At 47.3% G+C, this 24,126-nt stretch overlaps 11 protein-coding genes across 11 annotated transcripts; 6 read left to right on the forward strand and 5 right to left on the reverse strand.

Annotated features, from left to right (window-relative positions):
- Positions 1 to 93: 93 nt before the first annotated feature.
- PENARI_c006G05923 (uncharacterized protein) lies at positions 94 to 2,516 on the forward strand (the record flags this gene model as incomplete). The annotated part of the gene is made up of 6 exons (XM_022630366.1): positions 94 to 279; positions 1,144 to 1,216; positions 1,279 to 1,375; positions 1,436 to 1,998; positions 2,246 to 2,367; positions 2,424 to 2,516. 6 exons carry the CDS (start codon positions 94 to 96, stop codon positions 2,514 to 2,516), a joined length of 1,134 nt encoding a protein of 377 aa, XP_022489892.1.
- Positions 2,517 to 3,438: 922 nt separating this feature from the next.
- Positions 3,439 to 4,134, forward strand: PENARI_c006G09744 (uncharacterized protein; the record flags this gene model as incomplete). The annotated part of the gene is made up of 3 exons (XM_022630558.1): positions 3,439 to 3,715; positions 3,808 to 3,912; positions 3,977 to 4,134. 3 exons carry the CDS (start codon positions 3,439 to 3,441, stop codon positions 4,132 to 4,134), a joined length of 540 nt encoding a protein of 179 aa, XP_022489659.1.
- Positions 4,135 to 4,260: 126 nt separating this feature from the next.
- Positions 4,261 to 5,451, reverse strand: PENARI_c006G08014 (gelsolin family protein; the record flags this gene model as incomplete). The annotated part of the gene is made up of 1 exon (XM_022630469.1): positions 4,261 to 5,451. The coding sequence occupies one exon, from the start codon at positions 5,449 to 5,451 to the stop codon at positions 4,261 to 4,263; it is 1,191 nt and encodes a 396-aa protein (XP_022489987.1).
- A 1,044-nt stretch (positions 5,452 to 6,495) lies between these two features.
- PENARI_c006G09599 (copper transporter family protein) lies at positions 6,496 to 6,981 on the reverse strand (the record flags this gene model as incomplete). The annotated part of the gene is made up of 1 exon (XM_022630551.1): positions 6,496 to 6,981. One exon carries the CDS (start codon positions 6,979 to 6,981, stop codon positions 6,496 to 6,498), a length of 486 nt encoding a protein of 161 aa, XP_022489896.1.
- Positions 6,982 to 7,603: 622 nt separating this feature from the next.
- On the forward strand, positions 7,604 to 9,653 carry PENARI_c006G02222 (uncharacterized protein; the record flags this gene model as incomplete). Its single annotated transcript, XM_022630199.1, has 5 exons — positions 7,604 to 7,982; positions 8,049 to 8,169; positions 8,223 to 8,474; positions 8,529 to 9,593; positions 9,647 to 9,653. 5 exons carry the CDS (start codon positions 7,604 to 7,606, stop codon positions 9,651 to 9,653), a joined length of 1,824 nt encoding a protein of 607 aa, XP_022489834.1.
- Positions 9,654 to 10,140: 487 nt separating this feature from the next.
- PENARI_c006G09112 (copper transporter family protein) lies at positions 10,141 to 10,894 on the forward strand (the record flags this gene model as incomplete). The annotated part of the gene is made up of 4 exons (XM_022630519.1): positions 10,141 to 10,248; positions 10,310 to 10,623; positions 10,681 to 10,776; positions 10,843 to 10,894. The coding sequence occupies 4 exons, from the start codon at positions 10,141 to 10,143 to the stop codon at positions 10,892 to 10,894; spliced, it is 570 nt and encodes a 189-aa protein (XP_022490014.1).
- A 424-nt stretch (positions 10,895 to 11,318) lies between these two features.
- On the reverse strand, positions 11,319 to 12,314 carry PENARI_c006G04025 (uncharacterized protein; the record flags this gene model as incomplete). The annotated part of the gene is made up of 5 exons (XM_022630279.1): positions 11,319 to 11,731; positions 11,786 to 11,919; positions 11,992 to 12,127; positions 12,193 to 12,235; positions 12,285 to 12,314. 5 exons carry the CDS (start codon positions 12,312 to 12,314, stop codon positions 11,319 to 11,321), a joined length of 756 nt encoding a protein of 251 aa, XP_022489936.1.
- A 611-nt stretch (positions 12,315 to 12,925) lies between these two features.
- PENARI_c006G03807 (uncharacterized protein) lies at positions 12,926 to 14,014 on the forward strand (the record flags this gene model as incomplete). Its single annotated transcript, XM_022630269.1, has 1 exon — positions 12,926 to 14,014. The coding sequence occupies one exon, from the start codon at positions 12,926 to 12,928 to the stop codon at positions 14,012 to 14,014; it is 1,089 nt and encodes a 362-aa protein (XP_022489630.1).
- Positions 14,015 to 15,516: 1,502 nt separating this feature from the next.
- PENARI_c006G02340 (GMC family oxidoreductase) lies at positions 15,517 to 17,435 on the forward strand (the record flags this gene model as incomplete). Its single annotated transcript, XM_022630203.1, has 2 exons — positions 15,517 to 15,762; positions 15,834 to 17,435. The coding sequence occupies 2 exons, from the start codon at positions 15,517 to 15,519 to the stop codon at positions 17,433 to 17,435; spliced, it is 1,848 nt and encodes a 615-aa protein (XP_022490025.1).
- A 3,547-nt stretch (positions 17,436 to 20,982) lies between these two features.
- On the reverse strand, positions 20,983 to 21,516 carry PENARI_c006G11408 (alpha/beta fold hydrolase; the record flags this gene model as incomplete). The annotated part of the gene is made up of 1 exon (XM_022630630.1): positions 20,983 to 21,516. The coding sequence occupies one exon, from the start codon at positions 21,514 to 21,516 to the stop codon at positions 20,983 to 20,985; it is 534 nt and encodes a 177-aa protein (XP_022489731.1).
- An 859-nt stretch (positions 21,517 to 22,375) lies between these two features.
- Positions 22,376 to 23,399, reverse strand: PENARI_c006G05265 (uncharacterized protein; the record flags this gene model as incomplete). Its single annotated transcript, XM_022630333.1, has 5 exons — positions 22,376 to 22,572; positions 22,633 to 22,946; positions 22,997 to 23,103; positions 23,153 to 23,305; positions 23,358 to 23,399. 5 exons carry the CDS (start codon positions 23,397 to 23,399, stop codon positions 22,376 to 22,378), a joined length of 813 nt encoding a protein of 270 aa, XP_022489514.1.
- Positions 23,400 to 24,126: the final 727 nt, after the last annotated feature.

Genomic DNA, 24,126 nt, shown 5'->3' on the forward strand with positions numbered 1-24,126 from the left:
CACTAACTCAAGCTCCCAGTCTTTCCCTGGCCGGTGTCTACAAACACGTACGGTCCAATCCCACCACGTCGCCTGGTATCCAAATAACTAACAATGATACAGTACCTCCTCGTCCGCCCATACCCCTCCCTCCGCATCCTCTTCACATCCCCCTCCCTCCAAATCCCGGGGATGCTCCAATCCTTCTTCCTAAACCGCATCGGTGACTCAGGCGCCAAACGCGATAATATACTGAACGCCATGATGGCCGGGTGGAGTGTCACGGCGCGCATCAAGTGGGTGACCAAATTTACATCAAGGCCGCAATCGTTGGATTCATTGTACGCCTTTATTGGCGAATAATGGGCAGGTTGGTGTTTGGATGGTTGTTGCTATTGATGATGAAGATGAACATTCTGTTAGGTGGACTGGTAATTGGCCTTCTAATTATTAAGGTATAAAAAGAAAGGTACTGGGGAGGGAAGAGGTGAAAACCACTTGTATCTATATGGTATTTCATTATGGATTTAGCGCGAGTTTCTGGTAAACGTTTTCGGGCTGTTCAAGGGTCTCTTTTGGATTAGTGCATAATTCAGTCATTTCGGGTTTGCAGAATGAAATGTTTCGCCTGATAACTTAGTTCTAGGCTTATACATACAAGACCCTAAGATGGAGATAACACATTTTTTTAGATAACATTCGGCTACTTTGCCACTGACCAATGACCAAATAGCTCCCGTTTCGAGCTATAGTGGATATCTTAGCATGTCACGCGATCCACGCTCCAAATAAAGTTATCCTCCAACCCCGGGCCCCCAGACTAAGTAAAAAGAGACATGCTGATGTCATGACCCGTGTAATGTCGACCTTCATAAAGTGACCTCCACTCTACACATACGGAATCCGATCTTCACATATGGAAACGATCACTCAATGAAACCCATCATGAACACTCGGCATTCCCTCACACGTCTCATCCAACAAATCCATTCCCCCATCGAATCCCACATCCTCAGACCCGGTGTATCAACCACCCTAAAACAGCACCACGCCCCATTTACGCAAATCAGACGACTGAGTCTATTGGAACATCACTCACACAAATTGCTCAAGGATGTATGGTCTATACCCGTCCTGCCAAACTACAATACTCACATTGGGTAGTTCCAACTCCCAGTACCGAACGGGTTCGTAGTTACAAGTGCGGCGGAAGCTAAGAATGTCGTTATCGATATCAGTGAGTCCATCTCCCATCCAAGTCTACTCGGCTATATAGAAACTAACCTTGAACCAAATCAGATGCACCGTCGGTAATAAAAGCCCAAATCCTAGCGGGCGGCCGCGGAAAAGGAACATACGACAGCGATGGCAAAGGTGGTGTCCGGATCGTCAAGACGTGAGTTCTAAGAATCAACTACACACAAGAGACCAGCCCCGACCTAACCAAATTCTGCAGACCAGGCGAAGCCTTCGAAAACGCAACGAAAATGCTCGGTCACAACCTGAAAACAGACCAGACCCCACCACCAGGCCTTCCCGTCTCAAAACTATACATCTACAAAGCGGTAACCATATCGCACGAATACTACCTAGCAATGACCTTCGATCGAAAACACTCCTCCCCAGTTCTCCTGATATCAGATGAAGGCGGAATAAACATAGAATCGAACATCGACAGTCTACACCGATTATGGTTTAACCTCGGAACCGGTATGACCGATGAAATCGACGCTTATATACAAGCCGAGCTCGGGTTCTCGGATTCAGAAATGGGGAGGGTGAGACACATCCTGCAACAAATGGTGAAATTATTCAGGGAGACAGATGCAACGCTGTTAGAATTGAATCCGCTTGTGCGAACCGAGGAAGGGGACTTTGTTTGTTTGGATGCGAAGTTGCATTTTGATAATTCGGCGCGATACCGACAGGCGGAGATTTTTGGGTTGGAGGAGCGGTCCCCTGAGGAGCAGGAGGAGTTTGAGGCGGCGCAGTTGGGGCTTTCTTATGTGCGGCTTGATGGTGATATTGGGAATATTGTTAATGGGGCGGGACTTGCGATGGCGACGAATGATTTGATTGGACTTTTTGGGGGCAGGTGTGCTAATTTCTTGGATGTTGGGGGTGGGGCTACGAAGGAAACTTTGGCTATGGCTTTTCGTATTTTGGGGAGGGATCCGAGGGTTAAAGGGGTTTTGGTTAATATTTATGGTGGTGAGTATATGCTTTCTTCAGGCATCGGGAAGGTGGTTGGCTGATATGTTCCTAGGCATTGTGCGTTGTGATATGATCGCTGAGTCGATTGTTGCTGCTGCGAAGGAGATTGGAGGTTTCAAGGTCCCTGTTGTTGTCCGGCTGCAGGGTACGAATAGTGACAAAGGATTGAAATTGGTGAGTCAATGTTGCAGGTTGGAGTATATTGCTTTCATGGCTGACTCGGATCATAGATTGAGGAATCGGGATTGGACAATTTATTTGTTGAGGCGGATTTTGAAGAAGCGGCGCGAAGTATTGTTCGACTCACGCCTAAAAGCGGTTGAATTTTGACTCTTGAGAATTTGGATGCCTGAGATATGAAACATTTTGGGGGTTGAGAGTGCTGAGCACTACCGGTTAATCAATATGGCCGTTGTGAATACAACTGATAATTGGAGAAAAACACGGAATCAACGAACTATTGACCAAACGCTTACGCATTCCACAAATGTCGACGCTCCTCGAGAAGCCGAGATCCCAAAATATAGATCGTGCAATGCTATACCTGAATAGGGATCGCATTCCCCGTTGATATCACCTTTTCACCGGTGAAAATATTAAAAGATCTGACATTTTTGTCCTCCGAAATTTGCCCCAACACTAGCCAACGCTAGGAGAGCTGGCGTCGCTGACAGAACCCATCAATGCAATCTTATCGCTGATATCGCTCCTACACGTCAAGGGGTGACGCCGAGCTAGTCTCATGGCACAGAACATACTCGCGGCAAAGTCACCAACAGCATATCAGAGGCTACACCACAAGATAGAACAAACGACAATGCATGAGAAGACATGCACATTACTATGTATCAAAAAATCAAACCTCGATCATTCACCCCATTAATCCCGAAATATACCTGCGAGGGGAGATAGCAGGACGGCCAAACGGAATAGATCCCGATCAACTTCGAGATATAATCGCAAACACCGTTTCACGATAATCCCAATTCATGCCATTTATGACTTATTTTGTGTTATTCAAAGTTCTTTGATTTAAGTACGCTCAATGTCCATATGTAATGGTTAAAATCGCCAGTCTAGACTCGCATACTTCCGAATCCCGAGGTCCAAGCTCCAAGCCCAGTTCCAGATCAATGACGTCACCTTTACCACTTTGAATTTCCTCAAGCTACAAATTCCTCTCTTTCCAGCAATTGCACAAAAAGCAACACTCATAAAATCATCAATTCCTCAATACCTACCAATATGTCTGACTCACTCGCTATCCTCCGCCAAAACCGCTCAGACGAGCTAGCAAAGCTCGCTGACGAACACATGCAAAACGACCTCCAACCGAACGACCGCGAAAAACTAAAAGCAGCCGCTTCCTCAGTCTCTCTTTGGACAACCGTTGGATCAGCCGTTGGTGTGAGTCTGGGGTTACTCGCTGCGATTCGGCTGCGCAGCACTCGCAAGGCGATTTTCTCAGCTATGCGTGCGCAGGAGAAGCCTATTAAGGTTATTTTTGAGGATGGGAGAACTGGTATGTTGGAATAGATTTTGTTCGATTTTGATTTTGATTTGGATGATGGCATGGGATGGGATGGGAACAATGTGGGCTGATGTGCGTTGCAGAGTCCGTTCCTGATCTTACGCCGTTGTTGAAACCTACTACTTTGGGTGACTTTGCGACTTATTTCTTTGCTTCCGCTGGTGGGTTGCTTTTGGGTGGTGAACTTGGTTGGTATTCCATTCCATATTTTTCAGAGTTGAAGGCATTTTAACGGTTGTCTCGGGTACGTAGGGTTTGCTGGTGGTGCGGCTAGTGGAAGCCGGGGTATCTCGGCTGATCCGGAGAGCAAGAAGAGGATTGAGACTGCGTTCCGGAGATTCCGGTCTGATGTTCTGCGGAAGCAGGCTGATGCGTTGGATAAGGGGGGTGAGGGTTCTGAGCTGCTTTGAGGATTACGTATATGTATAGGCTAGACGCATCACTTCGTGAAAGCTCATAGGGTAACACATTGGGGAAGCTGTATGATATGATATTGTTGATTTCATTCATATGCCACAGTAATCGTATGTATAGGTTTAGACCTCGAGGGCCTTCAAGAACGCGGGGCTTTCATGGCCCTGGGAAACCTTGGAGATAGGTTTGAGGTATGCCTCGGAAGATTGCACGCTCTCTTGAATCTTGCGGACATAGAACTGAGCAACCTTGAGCCACATAGCCTTCTCGCTCGCACTAGCTTCAGATCCCTGCCAAACCCAGAGTGTGCTGCCAGTATCGTAGAGGAAGACATCCTTTCCATCGAAATCGGACCGGTTGACACGCTGTCCATCCTTGACAAGATCAAAGGACAAGTCGCCCGAGGCATCACTGAGTCTGAACAGCTTGCGCGACGGAGAACCAGCACTGGCCTCGCTTGACCTCTTCCCAAAACGACCGGGTCTCGGCGCCTCCAAAGTAGACGGAGCCTTGTCTTTCCCACCGAGCAAATCGACAACGAGCTTCGACCTCGACTCCAATTGCGAGAGGACCTCAACATCAACATGCTTCGCAAGAGTCATATCATTGACCACCTGCGCAGCCTTCGCCTTCTCCATCGGGCTACACTTCTTCCCCTGCCAAACCCAGATCTTGTCGCCCTTGTCCAAAACAAAGACATCATTCTCATCGAGGCTCTGCCAGGTCGGCTCGACCTCATGCACGATGAGCGAATCAATCCGGCCAGCACCAGGGTGCTTGAAGATCCGCAGAAGCGTCAGGATATCCTCCTTAGCCTCAGGCTCGACATGTGTAAACCCAGACCGGACACCACCAGACCGGATAGAGATGTGACGGAACAGCGCCAAGAACTCATCCGAGGGGGCCTGCTGCACCTCACGATGCTGGGTCGCAGCACCGTGAAGGAACTCATCCAACTCGACGGTCTTGTAAGCGGCGGTACCGGCTTCATCCTGGGTAGTCTTGTTGCCGAGCCAGAAAAAGATGTCATGGCCTAATTTGTCGTCGCCGACTTTGTACGTGTGCAGCACGATGAAGCTGTCTCCGTCATAGAATTGGCCAAATTTTTCCCTGGGCCAGGGAATGACTTCGAAGTTTTCAATGCGCCAGATGTAGAGCCCGGCTTCTTGGCCGATCTTGCCGTTGTTCCAGGCTGGCTCGCTGGCGGCGGAGTTGTACTTGACGCGGTGATCGAGGTCGGATCCGATTAGCTCCACATTACTATCTTTGACGTCGTATTCCTTGGGGTGAACTAGTCCTTCGTGGGGAGACATGATTGATAATTGAGGTGTGTTGATGTTGACGTTGATGCTGATGTTGATAAATGGACCGATGTGGCGGTGGGTGGCTTAGCGGGGCATTGGCCAATGACGTCGTCAATATCGTGGTTCTTTTTTTAGCACAACCACATCACTGTCCGTACATAAGGGTGGGAAAATAGAAACATGTCCATGACCTCAGCCATGGAAATCAGCAATTGCCAAGGAAGAGCATGATAGCCTTGGGTAGTGAGGAAAGATATGCAGACACATCTAATTAACGGCCTTGGTGTGAGAAGAAATCCCCCGTACTGAGCAATGTGGGCGACTGACGACTTTTCCCCAACTTGAGAATGGGAAAATTTAGAGGTCACATGTGAGACACGTCTTTACATCTTCTGTCGCGTTGAGGAGAATTCAAGTTGTTCAAAGAGTTTGGCTTGTTTGCTTACCCCGGATTTCCTTTTTAGGCTGGCGTGGCAATTTGGCGACATTTTCCAATCTTTGGGAGGGAGAAATACGATGGGCTGACATAAAAACGCGTCTGGCCAATATTAAGGTTTTTTAACCTTTTTGGAGTGTTTGCTCTTGAGGCTGCAAGTCGCGTCCTCGTTCCTAATTGGGAAGACGTGGCTATTTGGTGATGAACTCCCAACTTTGGGAGGGGGAAATTTAGCTGATGAGATAATCAGGACGCGTCGATTAGAGCTTAGTTTGTCAATTATTTGACTTGTTTGCTGCTGACCCCATGACCTGTGGTTGGACATGGCCATCTAGCAATATTGCCTATCTCCCATCTGGCAACTACGGCTTGATTGGAGTCAGATTCCAAGTACCTGGTATTATTAAGAGCCTTACGGTCCTTGTCTCAGCTTTCCTAACAATGCATCCATCTACTATCGGCCGCCACACTCCCCAACATGAAAGTTCCTAACCAAACACCCCCAAGGACCGACATGAAATAACCCACGTTCATCGTCATCACCGCAAGCATTCTGTCGCACCGTCAGCTACCGCATTCCAGGCTGGTTAACTCGAATGATAGTGGAGAGATAGAACTCACAATAGATAAGCGATACCAGCAAGAACAACCTCATATGTCGCCCGACCAGCAGCAGGGTTCACACGCCACGATGCCCACCGGCTCCCGATCTCCTGCGCACTCATCCGGACCCCGGAGGGAGCCCGAGCTGACTTGCCAGCTTCAAGGTTCGAATGATCATGAAGTATGTGATCGTGAATGCTATCCGTCCACAAGCGACCCTCGAGGATCGGCTTGACGGCCAGAAGAACGCGCATGATAACGGCTAGCGCAATGATGAAGATGCATGTACCGGCGTACTGGCCTTGCGTGCCCGGTGTCCACTCGGTGGAGAAGAGAGGTGTTTTGAAGGAGACGAAGAAGGTCATTGCCATGTCGGCCATTGACATGGACATGTCGGACATGCCTGACATGCCGGACATGGATGATGAGGTTGATGTTGCCATGGACATGCCCGTTGTTGTCGCCATGGACATTGTCGTTGACATGTCTGACATGTCCATTTTGGCTATTCAATTGGTGAACCGAGGACGAAGAGAAATTACGCTATAAGAAAGAAACAGAGAAACGGCTATTTTGACCTATATGAGTCAAAGAGGGGAGTACATGTACTAAAAAGGTGATCGGGAACAAGCGAAAAGAACCTTGGGTGTCAACCCACGGACCGTGACACCCAAGTTCCCACGCGGACAACGTGGTCCACGCGGGTCAAAGATTTCAAAGATTAAGGGGAAAACCTCGCAAAGTTGAGGGAATTGACGTATATCGGTGGGTCCGCTAATGCGCTTATATCAAAACCTTCTCATACTCCCTCACTCATTTCGGCGAATCACAACGGCCCCATTGAGATCCATGGCTCGGACCTTTCCGAAGCCCCTACACATTACTGCATACGCACAGCGCGGGCAATTTGAGCATGTTCTAATCCAATCATTTCAGATATCATTTGATCCTCTTGGTCTTACACAGGGGAGGGTACCCGCAGGTGATCGAGCGGGACAGGTATTAGTAAACGCGAATGATATCCGCGCGAGACAGGTTTCATCTTTTTGGTTATAACACTGTCGCAGAACGATTGTTGATCTCCAACGGATGTGGTAGCAGAATTTCAGCAATACCGCAACGATGAAGATGGAATCAAGCATGGGTATGGTCCCATGGCTGGACCAGCCTGTCATGCTACACTCTAGTCGCGATGCAGGTGAATGCACGATGACTCCAGAGCAGTGCGCACTCAAGACCAGCTACTGGGTGTTCTGGTATGAAGCCGATCATCGATATGCCCTGCCAACGGTTGCGTTCTTTCTGGTTGCGATTATCCTTTTCACAGTTTCACATATCGTATCCAAAGCTGCACCACAAGGCCTAAGGAAAAAGTCGATATGGTCGCGTCTCGTAGCGGCGTTTCGCTTCCTTTCCTATAAGAGCTGGAGATTTGGTGGATGGAACACACATTCTCTCGGTGTTTGCTTGCTTGGGGCTGCCGGTGCGGTTTTCTTCTTTGGTGAGTGACCTATCCGCCCTAACCCTTCTGGAGGACAATTGTTGCTAATCAGAGCTGCATATACAGCCATGACCCTTGGCCCTCGTCCATACTATTGGCCTAACACGAAGGAAATCAGCTTCGGAAATTCTCCTCCCATTGCTACTCGTGCTGGATTCTTAGCTCATGCTTGCATGCCGTTCCTAATGTGAGAACCATACCTTCAACCTGGTGACATCGAGAAAGCTAACCAGTTGACAGTGTCCTAGGTGCCAAGGCAAACCCCATCACGGCATTAACAGGTATCTCCCACGAAAAGTTAAACGTATGGCACAATTGGGTCGCATGGGCAATGTTCGTCCTGGCATTAATTCACACCTTCCCTTTCATTGTCTTCCACGCCTGGAAAGGCGATCTTGTTGCATCGTGGAGCGAAGGCGGAGTCTGGGTGACAGGTGTGGTCGCACTTATAGCGCAAGCTTGGCTGACATTCATGTCTATTCCTTGGATCCGGTACGTTCTCCTTCAACAGAGATCTAACAGTTGCTAACAGCTATCCCTAATTAGAAACCGGTACTACGAATTCTTCAAAGCAACACACTACTTCATGGCACTCGTCTTCGTGATCTTCTTCTTCTTCCACTGTGACTTCCGCATGTCATCCTGGGACTACTTCATCGCAACAGCAGTTATTTACAGCCTCTGCTGGCTATACTCCCAGTGCAAAACATATATCGAGCACGGCTTCAGACACAAGGCTAGCCTTGTACCCGAAACGGATGACACGCTCCGCATTACTATCGATACAAAGATGCATTGGGCGCCCGGTCAACATATCTTCCTTCGATTCTTGACGTGTGGTGTTCACGCATTCACCGCACATCCCTTTACCATCTGCTCGTTACCGCAGAATAACAAGAAAAACCAACTGGTGTTCTATGTTAAGCGGCGTGGTGGGTTAACCGGCCGACTGATGAGCTTGGCGCAAAAGAATCCGGGTGTGCAAGTTCCTGTCTTGCTAGATGGTCCGTACGGAGGAATTCCCGAGCACAAGCTAGCAGACTCTGACAAAAGCCTCATTATCGGTGGTGGTGCCGGTGCCGGCTTCACACTCTCCATGCTGGAGGACTTTGTCCGACTTTCTTCCTTCCATGAGGGCAAAGCTGAAATGAAGGTGGTAGTTGCTACCAGAGATCCTGGGATGCGCGCATGGTTTATTCAGGCATTGGAAGACATGGCACTGCGAAATTCCCACGAAGGCGTTATCCCGGGTATTTCTGTTCACATCCACGAGACGCATGCCAAGCTTCAGGTTATGGAGACAAAGATGGAGACAGAAACGGTGCTTCCTCATCTGAAATTGAAAGAGGATGAAAAGACCACCAATGGGGCTGTTAGGGAGACATCTACCACTGAGATGTTTGGCGTCAAGTTCTTTTCTGGTCGTCCAGATCTGCCGGCGTTAATTCGGGATTTTGCTGGACAGGATGGTGTCTCTGTCGGTGTTGTGGTGTGTGGGCCTTCGTCTATGACCCACGATGTGGGTGAGGCTGTTTCGTCTGCTCAGTATAGAATTCTTGCCAAGCAGAATAATTTTGCGCGGGAGGTTTGGCTCCACACTGAGAACTTTTCGTGAGTCTTTGCTTATCATTTGATCTCCTTGGACCCTGCTAATATTCAACCAGGTATTAAACAACACTTGTTCAGTCGCTAGTAATAGTGGAATCGGTGATTTGGAAAGCAATGTTCGGTGTATTATGAATATTAAAAAGACATAGAAGACTCCATCATGTAACGTACCAAGACTCTTACAAGAGTGTAGGTCACGAGAAAGAGTGCTGTCTTTCGCCATAGTTAACGGTTCTCTCAGCTCCGTCCAGATCCGAGCAGATGCGAATGTTGTCTTTTTAAGAATGGTCCAATATAGAAACTCCGGACGGTGGACACCTTGTGCAACTTCGGAACGGCGAAAGAGGTGACCTGTAGTCCTTGGCATTAAACATGCTCATTCCTGCTCAACGCCAATATTGGCGCCCAGTATTACATACTATTGTCTGACACATGTTGCGCTCTGACCTTTTTCTTTAAGCTGCGAATTTATAGCGGGTATATTAATATTATTGCCGCTGCCGTTTTACAGTCCCTCCAAGACCCATTTCTGTTTATTTCAACCGTCATCATGGATATGTCAATGGGCACTACCACATCTGCCACACCGGCCGCGACCTCTTCCGCTTCGAGTATGAGTATGGACATGGGCGGCGGCGGTCACTCATGCAAGATTTCAGTAAGCCACCATTTATACACCCATTTGGTACATGACACCATTCTAATCCTATCTTTTCTAGATGTTATGGAATTGGAACACAGTCGATACATGCTTCATCGCCAAATCATGGCACATAACCTCCAGAGGAATGTTCGCAGGTTCTTGTATTGGCGTTATCTGTCTCGTTATCTGCCTGGAGTTCCTTCGCCGATTGGGAAAAGAGTACGACCGTCTTCTTTTGAGACAGCACAAATCAAAGGTTGCGGCGACGGAAACAAACCAGGCTTCTTCTGCAAAAATCCCATCGTTTGGGTTTAGGCCTACGGTTTTTCAACAGATGGTTCGAGCTTTGCTGCATATGTGTCAATTTGCTGTGGCGTACTTTGTTATGCTGTGAGTTTCTTTTTCTAAGTCTTGACTTGTGTGACTCCAATGACTAATTTTTGTAAGCCTTGCGATGTATTACAATGGGTACTTCATTATCTGTATCTTCATTGGTGCATATATTGGCTCGTTTATCTTTACGTGGGAGACCATTAGTTCTGGGTGAGTACCTCTTGTGTTTGCGGCTACGGTTCATTGTATAGCTAACATTGTTATGTTACACGAAAGTGATGGGAAGCAGACAAGTGTAGCAAACGAGTCAACTGTCTGCTGTGGCTGATGTTTTAGCCTCAGATATAGCATCACCTATGAATGGGCGTCCACTCTTCCAAAGCTGTCGCATGTATGATACTCGAGCATTGTTTAGGTTTACGAAGCCCAACAGGTTCCGATACTATAAGCACTCCGGATCCAAGTAACAATTGATGTGATCCACATATACTAGTTGCTCTATCATCAAATGATGTTGTATGCATTTAAGGTTAACTCACACTAGTAAAAAAAGCAAAGCTTCAAAGATATTTCCAGCAGAAACAAAAAAAGCCAAATGACCGCTCCATCGTCCACATCATAGAGTTATTTCCTCTAGAATAAGATACAGAAATAGTACTGTCGTTAGTCATGTCCAGTGTGATATTTGCGTCGTGTTCGCCATACCATTGGCCTTTCAACAAGCTCAGTCTCAAAAATCCATCACAGCTCTTTCATTTGTGACCGTACGAGCTCAGCTCATGTACAAATGGATTGGACACCGTATCCATTTCTTGAGGTGCCTTGTAAAGGCTCTGCTGGTAAGGAAGACTCTGCCTCATGGTAGACTCCTCCTTTGCGGATAATTGCAGCGCTTTCTTTCGGAGGTATAAGAACCATCCAACGAGACCTGCAATTATGGCGAGCACTGCAACTGAGCCGACTACAGCTCCTGCAATCCAGGCTTTACTCTGACTAGGTTGTGTTCCTGTCACGGTTTGCGAATCCCCGGCTTGGACAGCTGTGGTGGATGAACTGGCTGTGGGTGCGGCCGTTGTTGGGGAATTGTTTGAGAGTGAGCCAGTCGCGGATGAAGTGGTGGTAGATGGTGCGCTTGTACGGGACGATGTGGAAATAGTGGAAGAGTCTGGAGATGTAATCAGAATCGACCCGTCATTCGCTTTCTAAGTTGGACAAATACCTGAGCTAGTGGTTGATACTGCTAATTCACGAAAGACAGTGAAGGCAAGCCAATACTCTGCGCAAAATATATTGCTAGCCGAGGGTGATGCGTATGGTGCTGATTGGAAGATGGTCATGGTACGGCATACATTGCTAGACGTGACAAGAGAGAAAAGGTCAGTCTTCTGCTTCAATGGCTGGGATAATTCTCTTTTGAAAACTCACCACGAAGACGTTTTACCATCATCATAGGTGATACTATTGCCCCTACAGTCCGTGGCATATCCGCAGACACCTTTTGAGCAACCGCGCGCATAGTTCCCAGAAGTAGTCCAAGTCTCAGGGTCCATTAATGCCTGGGCTGGAGGAAGATAAGCTCAGTCCGGTACAAAACTGTGGGTAGATCGATCGTAGACGTGTACTTACTGGTTGATGGTCCCTTATACCATCCGATGAAATGAGGGTCACTCTGTATCGAAATGTTCACAGAATTACTCTGACCCATAACCCCATGGCACCAAAGCATGCTGCTCAACAGCATAAGCCATGCTGAAAATGGTGCGAAAGAATTCGACCTCATTGAATCTAGAAGATCGTCTCTGAATCTCGGAAAATGGAATGTCGCGTGGAGCAAAGGAAAAGGGTACCTGTGGTAATTTATTCGGATTGATGCCCGGGATACAACTCACTGAGTTAGCCGCCGGACAAGGGTCTCAAGAACACGCGAACCTCTGCTTGCTATTTTGGCTGTATACGATAGCGATGCAATGCATTGTCCATGAGGCTGTAGCGTCAGGCCAATCAGGGGATTTCAATAACCGCCACTAAGACCCGGCAGATCAGAACGGCGTATTCCAACCACTTAACTCCCACTAAATTCCACGCCCTAATGCACTTAACCCTCCAGAGGCACTTTCCGATAAGCCTGGACCAGTGGATCACAAACGGAGATCCCGACCGATTTAACCGCAGTTCCCCTAAGCGCTAAACGTGCTGATCCTCAAAGGATTCATTTCGCCTCTTTCTTATTTTTCTCTGTCTCATCGTTCGTGTCCATCCATTTTTATACTGCGTTCAGCCTTCATTTTCTCACTCTCGCTTTTGCTTTTGCGGTTATCTCTTTCTCCCCTCAACATATGTCCTGAGGGGCCCCCACACCATGTTATCGGTCACCAATTTAAACACTTCGCGCTCCTTGCGCCTGGCAGTCCCTGTTGTCGTTATTCTTACACTCTTGTGTGCTTTCTATGCGGACTGGAAGCCGATACACAAGGTCATCCCCAATCCCAACCCCTCCTCAGGAGCGATTGCGACCGGCGACTCGGGTTCAGCTCAATCTCCACAAATCCCTGAGGACCCTTCGCCCAACAAATCCAAATTTCACTATTCAAACACCAACACTTCAATTTCTAACATTCCGGATAAAGTCTGGCATTCCGCAAAGACAGACGATATATCGGAAAACCAACGCCAATGGGTCAACAGCTGGTCGCGCACAACTCCGGCGTGCCGCCAAGAATTGCTTACCGATCGCTCCGGTGAGGCGTTTGTTCGCGCCTACTACGAGGAGACACGGCCAGATATTGTCGAGGTCATCGAAACACTCTCAATTCCAATTTTACGGGCAGATCTTCTTCGTTATTTGATTGTTCTCGCTGAGGGCGGGTACTGGAGTGATTTAGATGTCACATTGGAGAAACCACTTTCTGATTGGGTGCCCTTGGAGTACAAGGATCACAATATTGACATGATTGTCGGCCTGGAGTTCGACTTTGCATATCGGGGCCCGGAAGCTGAAGTTGCATCCCAATTCTGCAACTGGGTGTTTGCAGCGCAGCCATCATCTCGCAATCTACTTGTGATCGTTAACGCTGTCATCAACAAGTTGAAGGAGATCGCCCAGGCCAACAACGTTTCTATCGCCGGTATCACTTTGGAGATGTTTAAAGATGTTGTGAATGTGACTGGACCCAAGATCATGACTATCGCGATCTTGGAAAGTCTAGGACAATTGCTAAACAGAACTGTGGATGACCGCGATTTCTCGGGCATCAAACATCCAAAGTTGGTCGGTGATGTGCTGATTATGCCGGGGGTTTCATTCGCTGCGTCTCAAAACGGATACCCTACAGACCAAGGCGATGCGCTTGTGACACACCATTACGAGGGCTCGTGGAAGCAGGCAGATGCAGAAGCCAAAGAAAGGAAAAAGCAAAAAGCGCAAGAAGAACAAAACCACCAAGGATGATATGAAGCTTTGTAATAATAATCCGATGTACTGATTGAACGAATTAAGTCTATGATCACATCTCATCACAGTAATCGCAGAAAACAGGTAACGTGAACATGACATGAACATGTGCACTCTTGAGACTTCGGAAAATCATTAAATGGCTTTCTGGAGTTTAAAACAAGCAGTACTACCCGAATCACACGTGCCACCAGCATGAAAATGAAAAGCAGGGGGGAAACGCCACAGCGCAATAAATAGAATAGCACGGCGGCAAGCGTTAGAGAAGGAAGAGAGTTGGCTGTGGGGGATTATATAGAAAGTATTCAGACCGCGACACCGAAAATATCGGATGCTAACCGAAACTAGGTCAAGGATTTGACAATGGACAGCTCAAAAAGCTCCATCATTATCACATCCATATTTGCAGCATTGCTCTTGATATAACATAGCCCCTGCAGGGCTTTATGGACTGCGCAAAATAGGGTACCCAGCACAAGGAAACAATAGAATGACGATCACAGGTAAAAAAAATCAAATATTACCATAAATCATTGTATTGTTGAACCTAATATACAACCACCACGGTCGACACTATTATCATACACTATGAGCTTGATCGGTTACGGCTTTCTGCACAGTATCGCTCGAGAGCTCATCCGCAATCACCATGAAGTAATCATCCAGCCCGAAGCTGACGTTTCTCATTTTCCGGGGTACAATCCCAAGACCTGTCGACATCATGGCAATGGCCCCAAAGTCTACCATCACGACGACAATGTCCCTGCCATCTTTTGCACGCAGTCCATAATATCGTGTTGTTCCTCTTCAATCGGGTACCGTGCACCGCTCAGAATGGAGAGAGTCGCAAGACCATGGTAGCGAAGGGGCATGCTAAATATATGGGAAGGTTTCCATGTCCTTAAGTAAATCTATACCAGAAGTGGTTACGACGTGGACGTTGGGCAGACGCCATGCAGGTTAGCGCAATGCTTCGGGGAAAGCATTCCGCAGTGGGGGCAAAATATCGGCTCTTCCCGTCGTCGACCAAGGAACCTTTGGGAAATTGGATGGAAATCAAAGATAATCGAATGTTGGGATAATGGGACGAAAATCGACCACATTAATTAACTTATCCCGAATTGGCACCTTGTCCTTTCAATACTCATGGTCACACTTGGTCTTAAGATTCAGCCCCAACCCTACCCTCGCGCCACCGGCTTTTGACCGAGACTCGAAGGACGAAGGATTCCTTTCATGGTTCCAGTGCGACACGTGTCGTCGCGGCCCACCACCGTTACTAGGACATACCTAAATCGCGAGCAGATTGGTTGATTTCTGCTAGCTCAGGAGCAAATTCGACGCGACATTCAGGGGCTCAATTAAGTGGTGCGTGCAATGGAATGATAAAGGGTAGCATAATTCAGCGCCCCGCCACTTATACTGCTCCAATCCTGTGCAATTTTTGTTTTTGGATTTTTTTCCCGTATGCAAAACATATACTGCTAAAATCCTTCACCATGGCATCTTTTGACACCGAGTCTTCTGCAGGACTCGAGAATGCCACTTACGATTTTGTGGTTGTCGGAGGGGGAACTGCTGGCCTTGTCATAGCCAACCGACTCACTGAGAACCCAAACGTCCGGGTGCTCGTCCTGGAAGCGGGTACAAACCGTCTCACTGACCCTCGCATCACCGTCCCGGGTTTGGGACCGGCGACGTTTGAAGACGAGGACTTCGATTGGAACTTCCGATCCTCCTCCCAGGTATGTCCAACAAATTACATCGCGGTCAACTCCAGAATATCCCCCTCCCGAGCCTTGCTAATATACATTAGGAGCAACTCAATGGGCGCAAACTATTGGCAACTAAAGGTCGCACCTTGGGAGGCTCCTCCGCTATTAATTTAGGAATGATTATCTATCCCTCTCGTTCCGGAATGAATGCCTGGGAAAAGCTGGGCAACCCCGGTTGGGGCTGGGACGGATTTTCTCCGTATGTCCGCAAGTTTCACACAGCTGCACCTCCTTCGAGTGACAACCGTGAATTTTTCAAGGGTATGAAATATGACCAGCAAGATCAGGGAAGTACTGGTCCCGTCCAAGTGTCTTTTGGGGACCAGTATATGCCGTATCATGCGGCGTGGATGGATACCTTTAAGACTCTTGGATATCCGCAGGATGAGGATCCTATTAACGGGGCTTGTACTGGTCCCTTCTTGGGCCCTGGTGCTGTGGATCCGGTTACTCATACCAGAAGCCATTCCGCGGCTGCGTATCTGGGACCGGAAGTCCAAGCTAGGTCGAACCTTCGGGTTGTTACTGGCGCTTTGGTGGAAAAGATTATTATGGAGAAGAAGAAAAGTGAGGAGGAAGTTGCTGCCACTGGTGTTCAATTCACCAAGGGTTCGATTGTGTATACAGTTTCGGTTGCGAAGGAGGTTATCCTTGCGGCCGGAACAACACAATCCTCTCAGATCCTGGAGCTGTCAGGAATTGGAGATGAGACCCTCCTCCAATCCCACGGCATTCCAACTCTTATCAATAACCCCGGCGTTGGAGAGAACTTACAGGACCACGGCATGATCTCGCTTGGGTATGAAGTTGCAGATGGTATGCCATCAGGCGATATGGCCAGGGACCCAGCAATAGCCGCTGCCGCAATGGCCGCCTATCAGAAGGATGGCTCAGGGCCTCTCGGCATGGTCCCCTTGATCTCAGCATTCATGCCGCTGGTGGACACACCTGAAGATGAGCGAAATCACTTACTCCAGCAGCTGCAAGAATCATTGGACAGCCCTAGCCTCTCCCAGACACACAAGAAGCAATACGAGGCATTGCACAGTCTCCTCCAAAACCCTGACGAGCCCACCGCTCAATACGTTCTAGCACCATTCCAGCTTCTACCGCGAGAAGGAGAACCGAAACGTATCTTCGGCCTCGGACATCCAGGTTTCTTCATTAGCCTTGTTTCTATGCTCAGCTATCCTCTCTCACGGGGATCCGTTCACATCCAGTCTTCTGACCCCAAAGCTGCTCCTGTCATTGATCATGGAATTCTTCGTCACCCCGTTGATCTGGAGCTACATGCGCGTCATAATATGTACATGGACAAAATTGCAGAGACGGAGCCATTGGCATCGCTATTGAAGAAGGGTGGCGAGCGTCTTCATACACCGGAGCGCCTGACGGACTTGGGGAAGGTGCAAGAGCTCTGTAAGGAGCTCGCCTTGTCTATGTACCATGTTAGTGGATCTTGTGCGATGATGCCACGGGAAGATGGAGGAGTTGTGGATTCTCACTTGAGGGTGTATGGTTCGGCCAATATTCGTGTCGTTGATGCTAGTATCTTTCCCTTGGTGCCAAGGGGAAATATCCAGGCGACCGTGTTTGCGGTTGCTGAAAAGGCGGCGGATATCATTAAGCAGGATCTAAATTAGACCGGTTGCTAATTGATAGTATTTGTCCTTACAGGGGCGTGGGGGAACAATCCAACAGAGGGGTTTTCCGAAAGATAGATATCAGTTGCTGACTTGGTGTGCCGAGGCGGATCAGTGCAATATTACATAGCAAGTCTAGGATATGGTCTGCATGATCAGGATAACATATAACGGGACTCAAATCAGGGAAAACGCGGACACAAGTCCCGGTAGAGTGGTAAGAAGTTACACAGAGCTTTTAACCAATTAAGGACATCGCATTGATATAAAAGTGCGAACCAAATGTTTTCAAAGGGGAAAAGACAATAGACGCATATATCAGAAATGTGCGCATACACGAATGTGGTACAAGATACGTCAAAATCAATCCATCGAGATAAAACCGATGTAATGTCTAGCAGATCTCTACCACAAAATGTAAGATCATACAGAGTGATGCGTCACTTTTGTCTGTTGGAAGAAATAGTCTCTCGTGCTTACGCACATTATCCGAACAGTGGTTCATTATTATAGTCATCCCCATTCGCCGAGTATTCGAGAATATATTACACCCCAACGCTAAGTGAGGGTAAATTCACTGCCCAAAATGGCCCTTTCAACCAAAATCTTGGTCATCCTGATATCACGTGCGTAGAATATAGTACGTGTCGCAATTACCTTACGAATACTGCATGAAACCGGGTCTATAGATGATCCGACGGCATAGCTTAGTAACTAGAATGGACCCATAAATAGTGGAAAATAGGGGTAATGAAATACAGAGTCATTTACACCTCCAATTGGACGGATACAGTACAGATCGTGACAGTACGGACGGGCCCCACCTGGGCATAAGGTCAGCCTTGCGGCACTTCCTTTCTTTGTCGGAAGGAGTTCTGATGCACAACACTCACAGTCAATTTACTCTTGTGAACCCTTTTCCAATTCATACTTCCTTGAGCAATGCGCTCTGCCAGAATGTCTACCGCAAAGCAACGACGACCCTATCGTGTCGGACCTCCATCAAAGCGAAGGTGTTGGACATGTCGCGGTAAGATAGCACACGTTGCTTTTATTCAAAGCAGACTGTAATTTGATTTACCGGGACTCTGACTTTATCTCAGAGCGAAAGATATCCTGTGATATGGGCCGTCCGGGATGCCGGAACTGCGCAGCGTCGTTCCGTAACTGCCAGGGGTATGGCCTACGCTTGAGTTGGCCAGCGAATGGTTCCAGTAGATCTATTCATTGCCCAATTCAGGGAAGTCCGCCAGAATGGTCAAATGAAAGCAAATCTGCATATTTCATCAATACGTTGATGATGGATGTTGAGACACATTATCTGCAGTGTCCAGGAAGTGTAGGTCCGTTGTTCAGACTGCTTTTGAACCTGTTTGTCCACCGAGTTTATGTTACTGACTTTATTGGTCGTTACTTAATCAAGGAAGAATACCACGTCCCAGCATGTGGATTCTTCCATCTTCGAACTTGACATATGCGCAGCCAGCAATGGGCGATGGGCACTATCTGCTGTCATTCTGTACGGATTAACTATCAAATAATGCCGACTGAGCTAATTTTTTTGATCTAGTTATGACGGAAGTAGTCAGTTCATTGGCCCCAATTGTATCGGATGGCTATAAGCTTTGGAAATTACTATTTCAGCTCTCATTCTCCGACGATTCGCCCGCTTCAATGGCCGTCCTACGAGCAATATTGGCCCTAGCATCATTATACCGTCATGGACACGGCAAAGAGTCTCTTCAACTAAAGGTGGCGGCTCTTAACTCTTTGGCCGCATCCATGAATGGGCTCACTACCGGGACAAGGGAGATTTACCAGCATGTCGCCGTGGGCATGCTACTCTGCGCATTTGAGGTATCTTGCACGCTTCTATTGTTTAAGCACTACTAACAAGATAAGATATTTTTGCCATCAGAGAGCTCCTTCCAATGGCCGTTATATTTGTCCGGCGCTAAGAGCATGCTCCACAAAATTTGCGATGGAGGACACCCCAAGCTGATAGAGTTCGATCTTCTTGTACTTTGGGTGCATTATCATGATGTTCTTGGAAAGTTCGCTTCGAGACATTGGAAGGTACAGTCTGCAGAAAATGCATCGATCTTCAAGGTCCCGGGTATGGCTTCGACTCTAGCTTCTGTGGCAAATGATCAAGTAAGAGAGCAATTCCTCCCATTGGATTGTGCTAATAGAATTGACAGGTTATCAGCATCTTTGGATGCTCGCTGGAGATGATAAATCTGATCGCCAGAATGTCGGAAGTCCAATTCGATAGTGAAATGTCCTATAAACACCCTGACGATGACCAAGGTTCTCTCGATTCTATTGAACACGACCTAATGGTACTCAAGCAAGATACCACGTGCTTCGCGGGGACAAATATTTCAGAGGAAGTTAACCGCGGAAGCAAGATGTCTAAGCTTTATCAACTGGCAGGGTTGATCTATTTTGAGCGTGTTTTGAAAAGAAACCCTGATAGCATACGAGTGGCAAGATGGTCTGGTGAAGCTTTTGACCTCCTTCGGGAGTTGGTCATATGCGAGCGACCATTCCCACTTTTTTTCATAGCATGTGAAGCGCACACTGATACCCAACGGGAGCTCATTCTTTCTATCTTGGAAAGGACACACAATCGATCTAATCAGCGGAGGCTGTACGCTATACAGGCAATGATTGAATCTATGTGGGTGCAACATGACCTAATCTCGGACTCAAATACGGAGGGGAGGGTTTATGTCGATACGTTGAATGCTATCATGTCTTCAAACGAGCTTCTACCAACACTAGCCTAGTCCTTTATACCAGGAATGGGAATCCAAGCACCGAAGCCCGACCGGAAGGTCTCTCTCAGATATGGAGCAGCAAATCAATAGAACATAAAACGTTATTTTTAGTTCTCGTATTCGGAAGGCGAGGGACAGAACACCATGAAGCACAGTATTAGCGCGCGGTGATTGTAACACCAACTTTTCTGACTTTATCTAGACAGGTTACAACCCGAAATGTTCGCCTTTGCTCTCACAGGTCGTCACTGGCGGCTTTAAATTTTAATGGCTCTGTTTTCGTGGACTCGATAACGGCAGTTTGGCGAATAATGATTTCTTTGGGGCCCCGATCAGACGTCGGATTTCCTTAGTTATGGCCCGTCCGTTGCTATGACAAGCACTGCCACCTCAGGATCCACGCAAGTTGAGATAGTAAGCTTGTCCGCGTGGCAAAGGGGACGGGGTTGGCTTTGCACCCGTCTGTTATGTAGGGGACCCCAACGAACCTGGACAAGTGGCCGTTAATGTTGCCTGCGATATAAACTTGTCGTGGTCCCTCTCGATGTACATTTTGAAGATTGTCGAGTTATGAAGATTAATCTATGTCAAAAGCATAATGGACTGAAAGGTGGTCGGAGCCTAAAATTTAAGTCATGGCATGCTTGCTTTCAGTCACTCAACATACTCAACACTACTATGTAGGTACCTTGAGTATCAGCGAGCAAACCTCGCTGAAAATCTCGCTGAAACGATTGTTGAGCAAACAGTGACTGCAAAATAAGTTACACGTTCTCCCCAGCAGCCCGTCGGATTGCCGCAGTCAACTCATCCGGTTGGCTGATAAACGGGCTGTGGGACGCATCCACCGTTTCCGTCTTCATCCCGAACCCTCTGGCTGTATCTTCGACCATCATCTTCTGTACTGCCAGAGGAATCGCCGCGTCCCGAAGGCAGTACAAATAGGTACTTGGAACCTCTTTCCAAGCCGCATATGTGCAGGGACTGTGGAAACACTGGTAGCTATGAGGTCTTAGAGAAGCGACTGCACTTTCAACCTGGGCAGCATTGCAGTCATTGTAGAAGACTTTGTCTGGATTCGCAGGATTGACCTCTAATCTATCATCTGTCACCATGAACCAAGGAAGGTCATTGCCACCAAAGGCACTGATAAGAGATTCTCCCTCTGGAATAATGAAGGAGCAGCAGAAGAACAGATGGGTGACACCACCAGTCAGACCCTTTTGCTGGCGTGTCCAGTCCTTTAATTGCCTCATTTGAGGGTAGTCCGCCGTAGGAGTGAACAACCACCACCACATGCTGTCCTGCATTCACTGCGTGCTCTATTTGCGTGCGAATCTGTGCAACGTCTTCGCTGAAGTCCAAGTAGTGTGTTGGCGGATTCACCGAGGCCAGATGGACCTTGCTGGTCTTGTATTTGGCTGCCTCGAGTCGTTGCACGACGGGATCATAGCAATCAGGGCTGTGCCACGCTCCAGGAACAAAGAGGACAGTGGTGGATTCATTCATTGTCACTAAAAGTAGCAAAGTCTTTGGAATTAATTCAGAAGGCGTTTCTATATTTTCACAAACAATGGTTCTGAGACTATTAAAAGTCTAGTGACACGTCACGCAGTCTTCCCCTCAATGTACCCGATATAGGGAGGGAATTTTCCCCAAGACCAATGAAAGATCTAGCCTGTGAGCTCTCTAATCAGGCACTAAAACTCTTGGTAGATATGTCCACCTCCAAAAGAGGGGTCGCAAAAAAGACCTTTTGCCCTTCTGGGATAATACACCAAGACCACGGCAAGTGACGGCAGTTGTATCAGCAGTTATATTAAGTTAATTGAGTACATGATATCATAGGACTTTGAATATTTGAGCTTTAGTTTGCTCTTCATACGCCCACTGAAACAAGATGAATCGACTTCCCTTTTCCGTCCTAGTTCAGATCTGCATAATTACCAAGCGTCTCTACGTCCACGAGAATATCCACGACCAATATCTAGATATATACTCGTTGTAGCCTGCATATCGCTTCGGTGAAGGGTCAGGGTAATTTAAGTCAAAAATATACACTGTAACATTAAACACTGAATGGTAAAACCATAGTAGTTTCAACAACGATGAACGCGTCCCGAAATCAATTAATTCCTTCGGTTTTACCCAGCCCACTTACAGCCACTGTTTGTTCCCTAGATGTGAGATAAACGCACCACCATCTCCGTTCGCGATTGAGGCTTTATTCATGACGGAAAGGACAGCAGTGACCGACTCCTCAGGTGTCAAGGGGCGCTGGAAGTGCGGTGCATACTCGACGAACTTGCCCACAAGAATATTTGCCTTGTCAACATCTTCTGGGGCTGCTTCCACTGCAAGATGAGATTCAGTATGTACATCCATGACAGTATATGAGTACATTTCTGACATACCTTTGTTTCGCTCGGTTGATACATATCCCGGGCTAACTGCGAGGAAAAGAATACCTTCCTTTTTGTAAAGGGCGTTGTACTTAGCAATAGCGACATTGAGAGCGCCCTTGCTGATAGCGTACGGGCTGGCGAAAGCTACTTCGGTGGAATTGATCAGGTCGATATCGGCCATACCACTGGAAATGGCAATAACCTTTTTGCCGTTGCCGCTGCGGATTAGAGGTAAAAAGGCATGCACTGTCTTAATAACGCCTAGAAGGTTGATTTCCAGCGATTCTAAGATATCTTTTTCCAGAGTCTCGAAATCATCATCACTGTTCATTGTCAGCATTCTATCTTCATTGAGTGAAGCGTCAGTACATACAAGTCACCAAAAGTTTTGAATTCGCTGATGTGCGAGACGATGGCCGCATTGTTGATTAGATAGTCCAGACCGCCGGCCGTAATATCTTTGACAACTTCCGCGGCTTTCTGAAAGGAATGAGTATAATATGCTTATTTATCAGATGAGTCCGCGCACCTTTAGGGAGGACAAATCTGTATACTGAGCCTCGACCATGTGAACATTATCGAGTCCCTCTTCCTTGGCCTTTACATCAGCCGCAGCTTTGTTCCGGACGAGGCCAATGACTGTATTCTTTGGATCCTGAGCAAGATGCCGAACAAATTCAAACTATCCATGTTAGTCCACAACCATTCAAGCAAATAAATACGTAGTCACTAACTCCCAGACCACGACTGGCACCAGTGATAAGATAGGAAGGCATGATTAAATTCGAGTGAAGTTGCAATGAAGACTATCGAAGGGGCAAGCATTCAGCATATATAGTGTCTATTATTCTCGAACCTTCAGTTTATATGCTGATTAAAGGGAGTTTAGAAGAAGAGTGATGAGCTCATTTGCTTACCAACCGCTCTCCGGGCTTAGTTGGGGCCCGCTGATTGGGTGTGTCATGAGGCAAGTCAAGTATTTGCGAGCCAATGGGAAGAATGTTCAGTGTGGGCCTTGGTATTCCCCAATGGTCCCGCGCTAGCAATTATGCCTATAGTTGCCTAAAATTGGATGGAGTGTGCAGAGAAATCATGATAGAATACTTATTTTTACGCGTGTATCAGTACCCTTAGACATATACAGTCGTGACCTCAGGCCAGCTATCTATGCTAGCTGCTCTCCAAATATCGAGTGGATCGGAGGTTATTTTTCAGAGAGTACATTAGTCCACATTGGTATAGTGTATGTGCCCGGCATTGCAGGGTCAGAGATTCTCAACGCTATTGTTAGTCTTCTCTTTAATTGAAATTCTTAAGCTTAAACTGTAGTACAAAGAAACAGGTAATAGGTGTTCTGTCAAGCGACAAACGATACTTACATGATCTAGACCTATGTCTGATATGATCAAAAGAAATCGCAAATATTATGTATAATATTGTAGGTAAGAAAAAAGATGATTTATTTATTCTAACTAGCAAGTTACAAACAAACAAAGACAAAAA

This window comes from Penicillium arizonense (genome assembly GCF_001773325.1).
Source record: "Penicillium arizonense strain CBS 141311 chromosome Unknown PENARI_contig006, whole genome shotgun sequence".
NCBI classification, from domain to species: Eukaryota; Fungi; Ascomycota; class Eurotiomycetes; order Eurotiales; family Aspergillaceae; genus Penicillium; species Penicillium arizonense.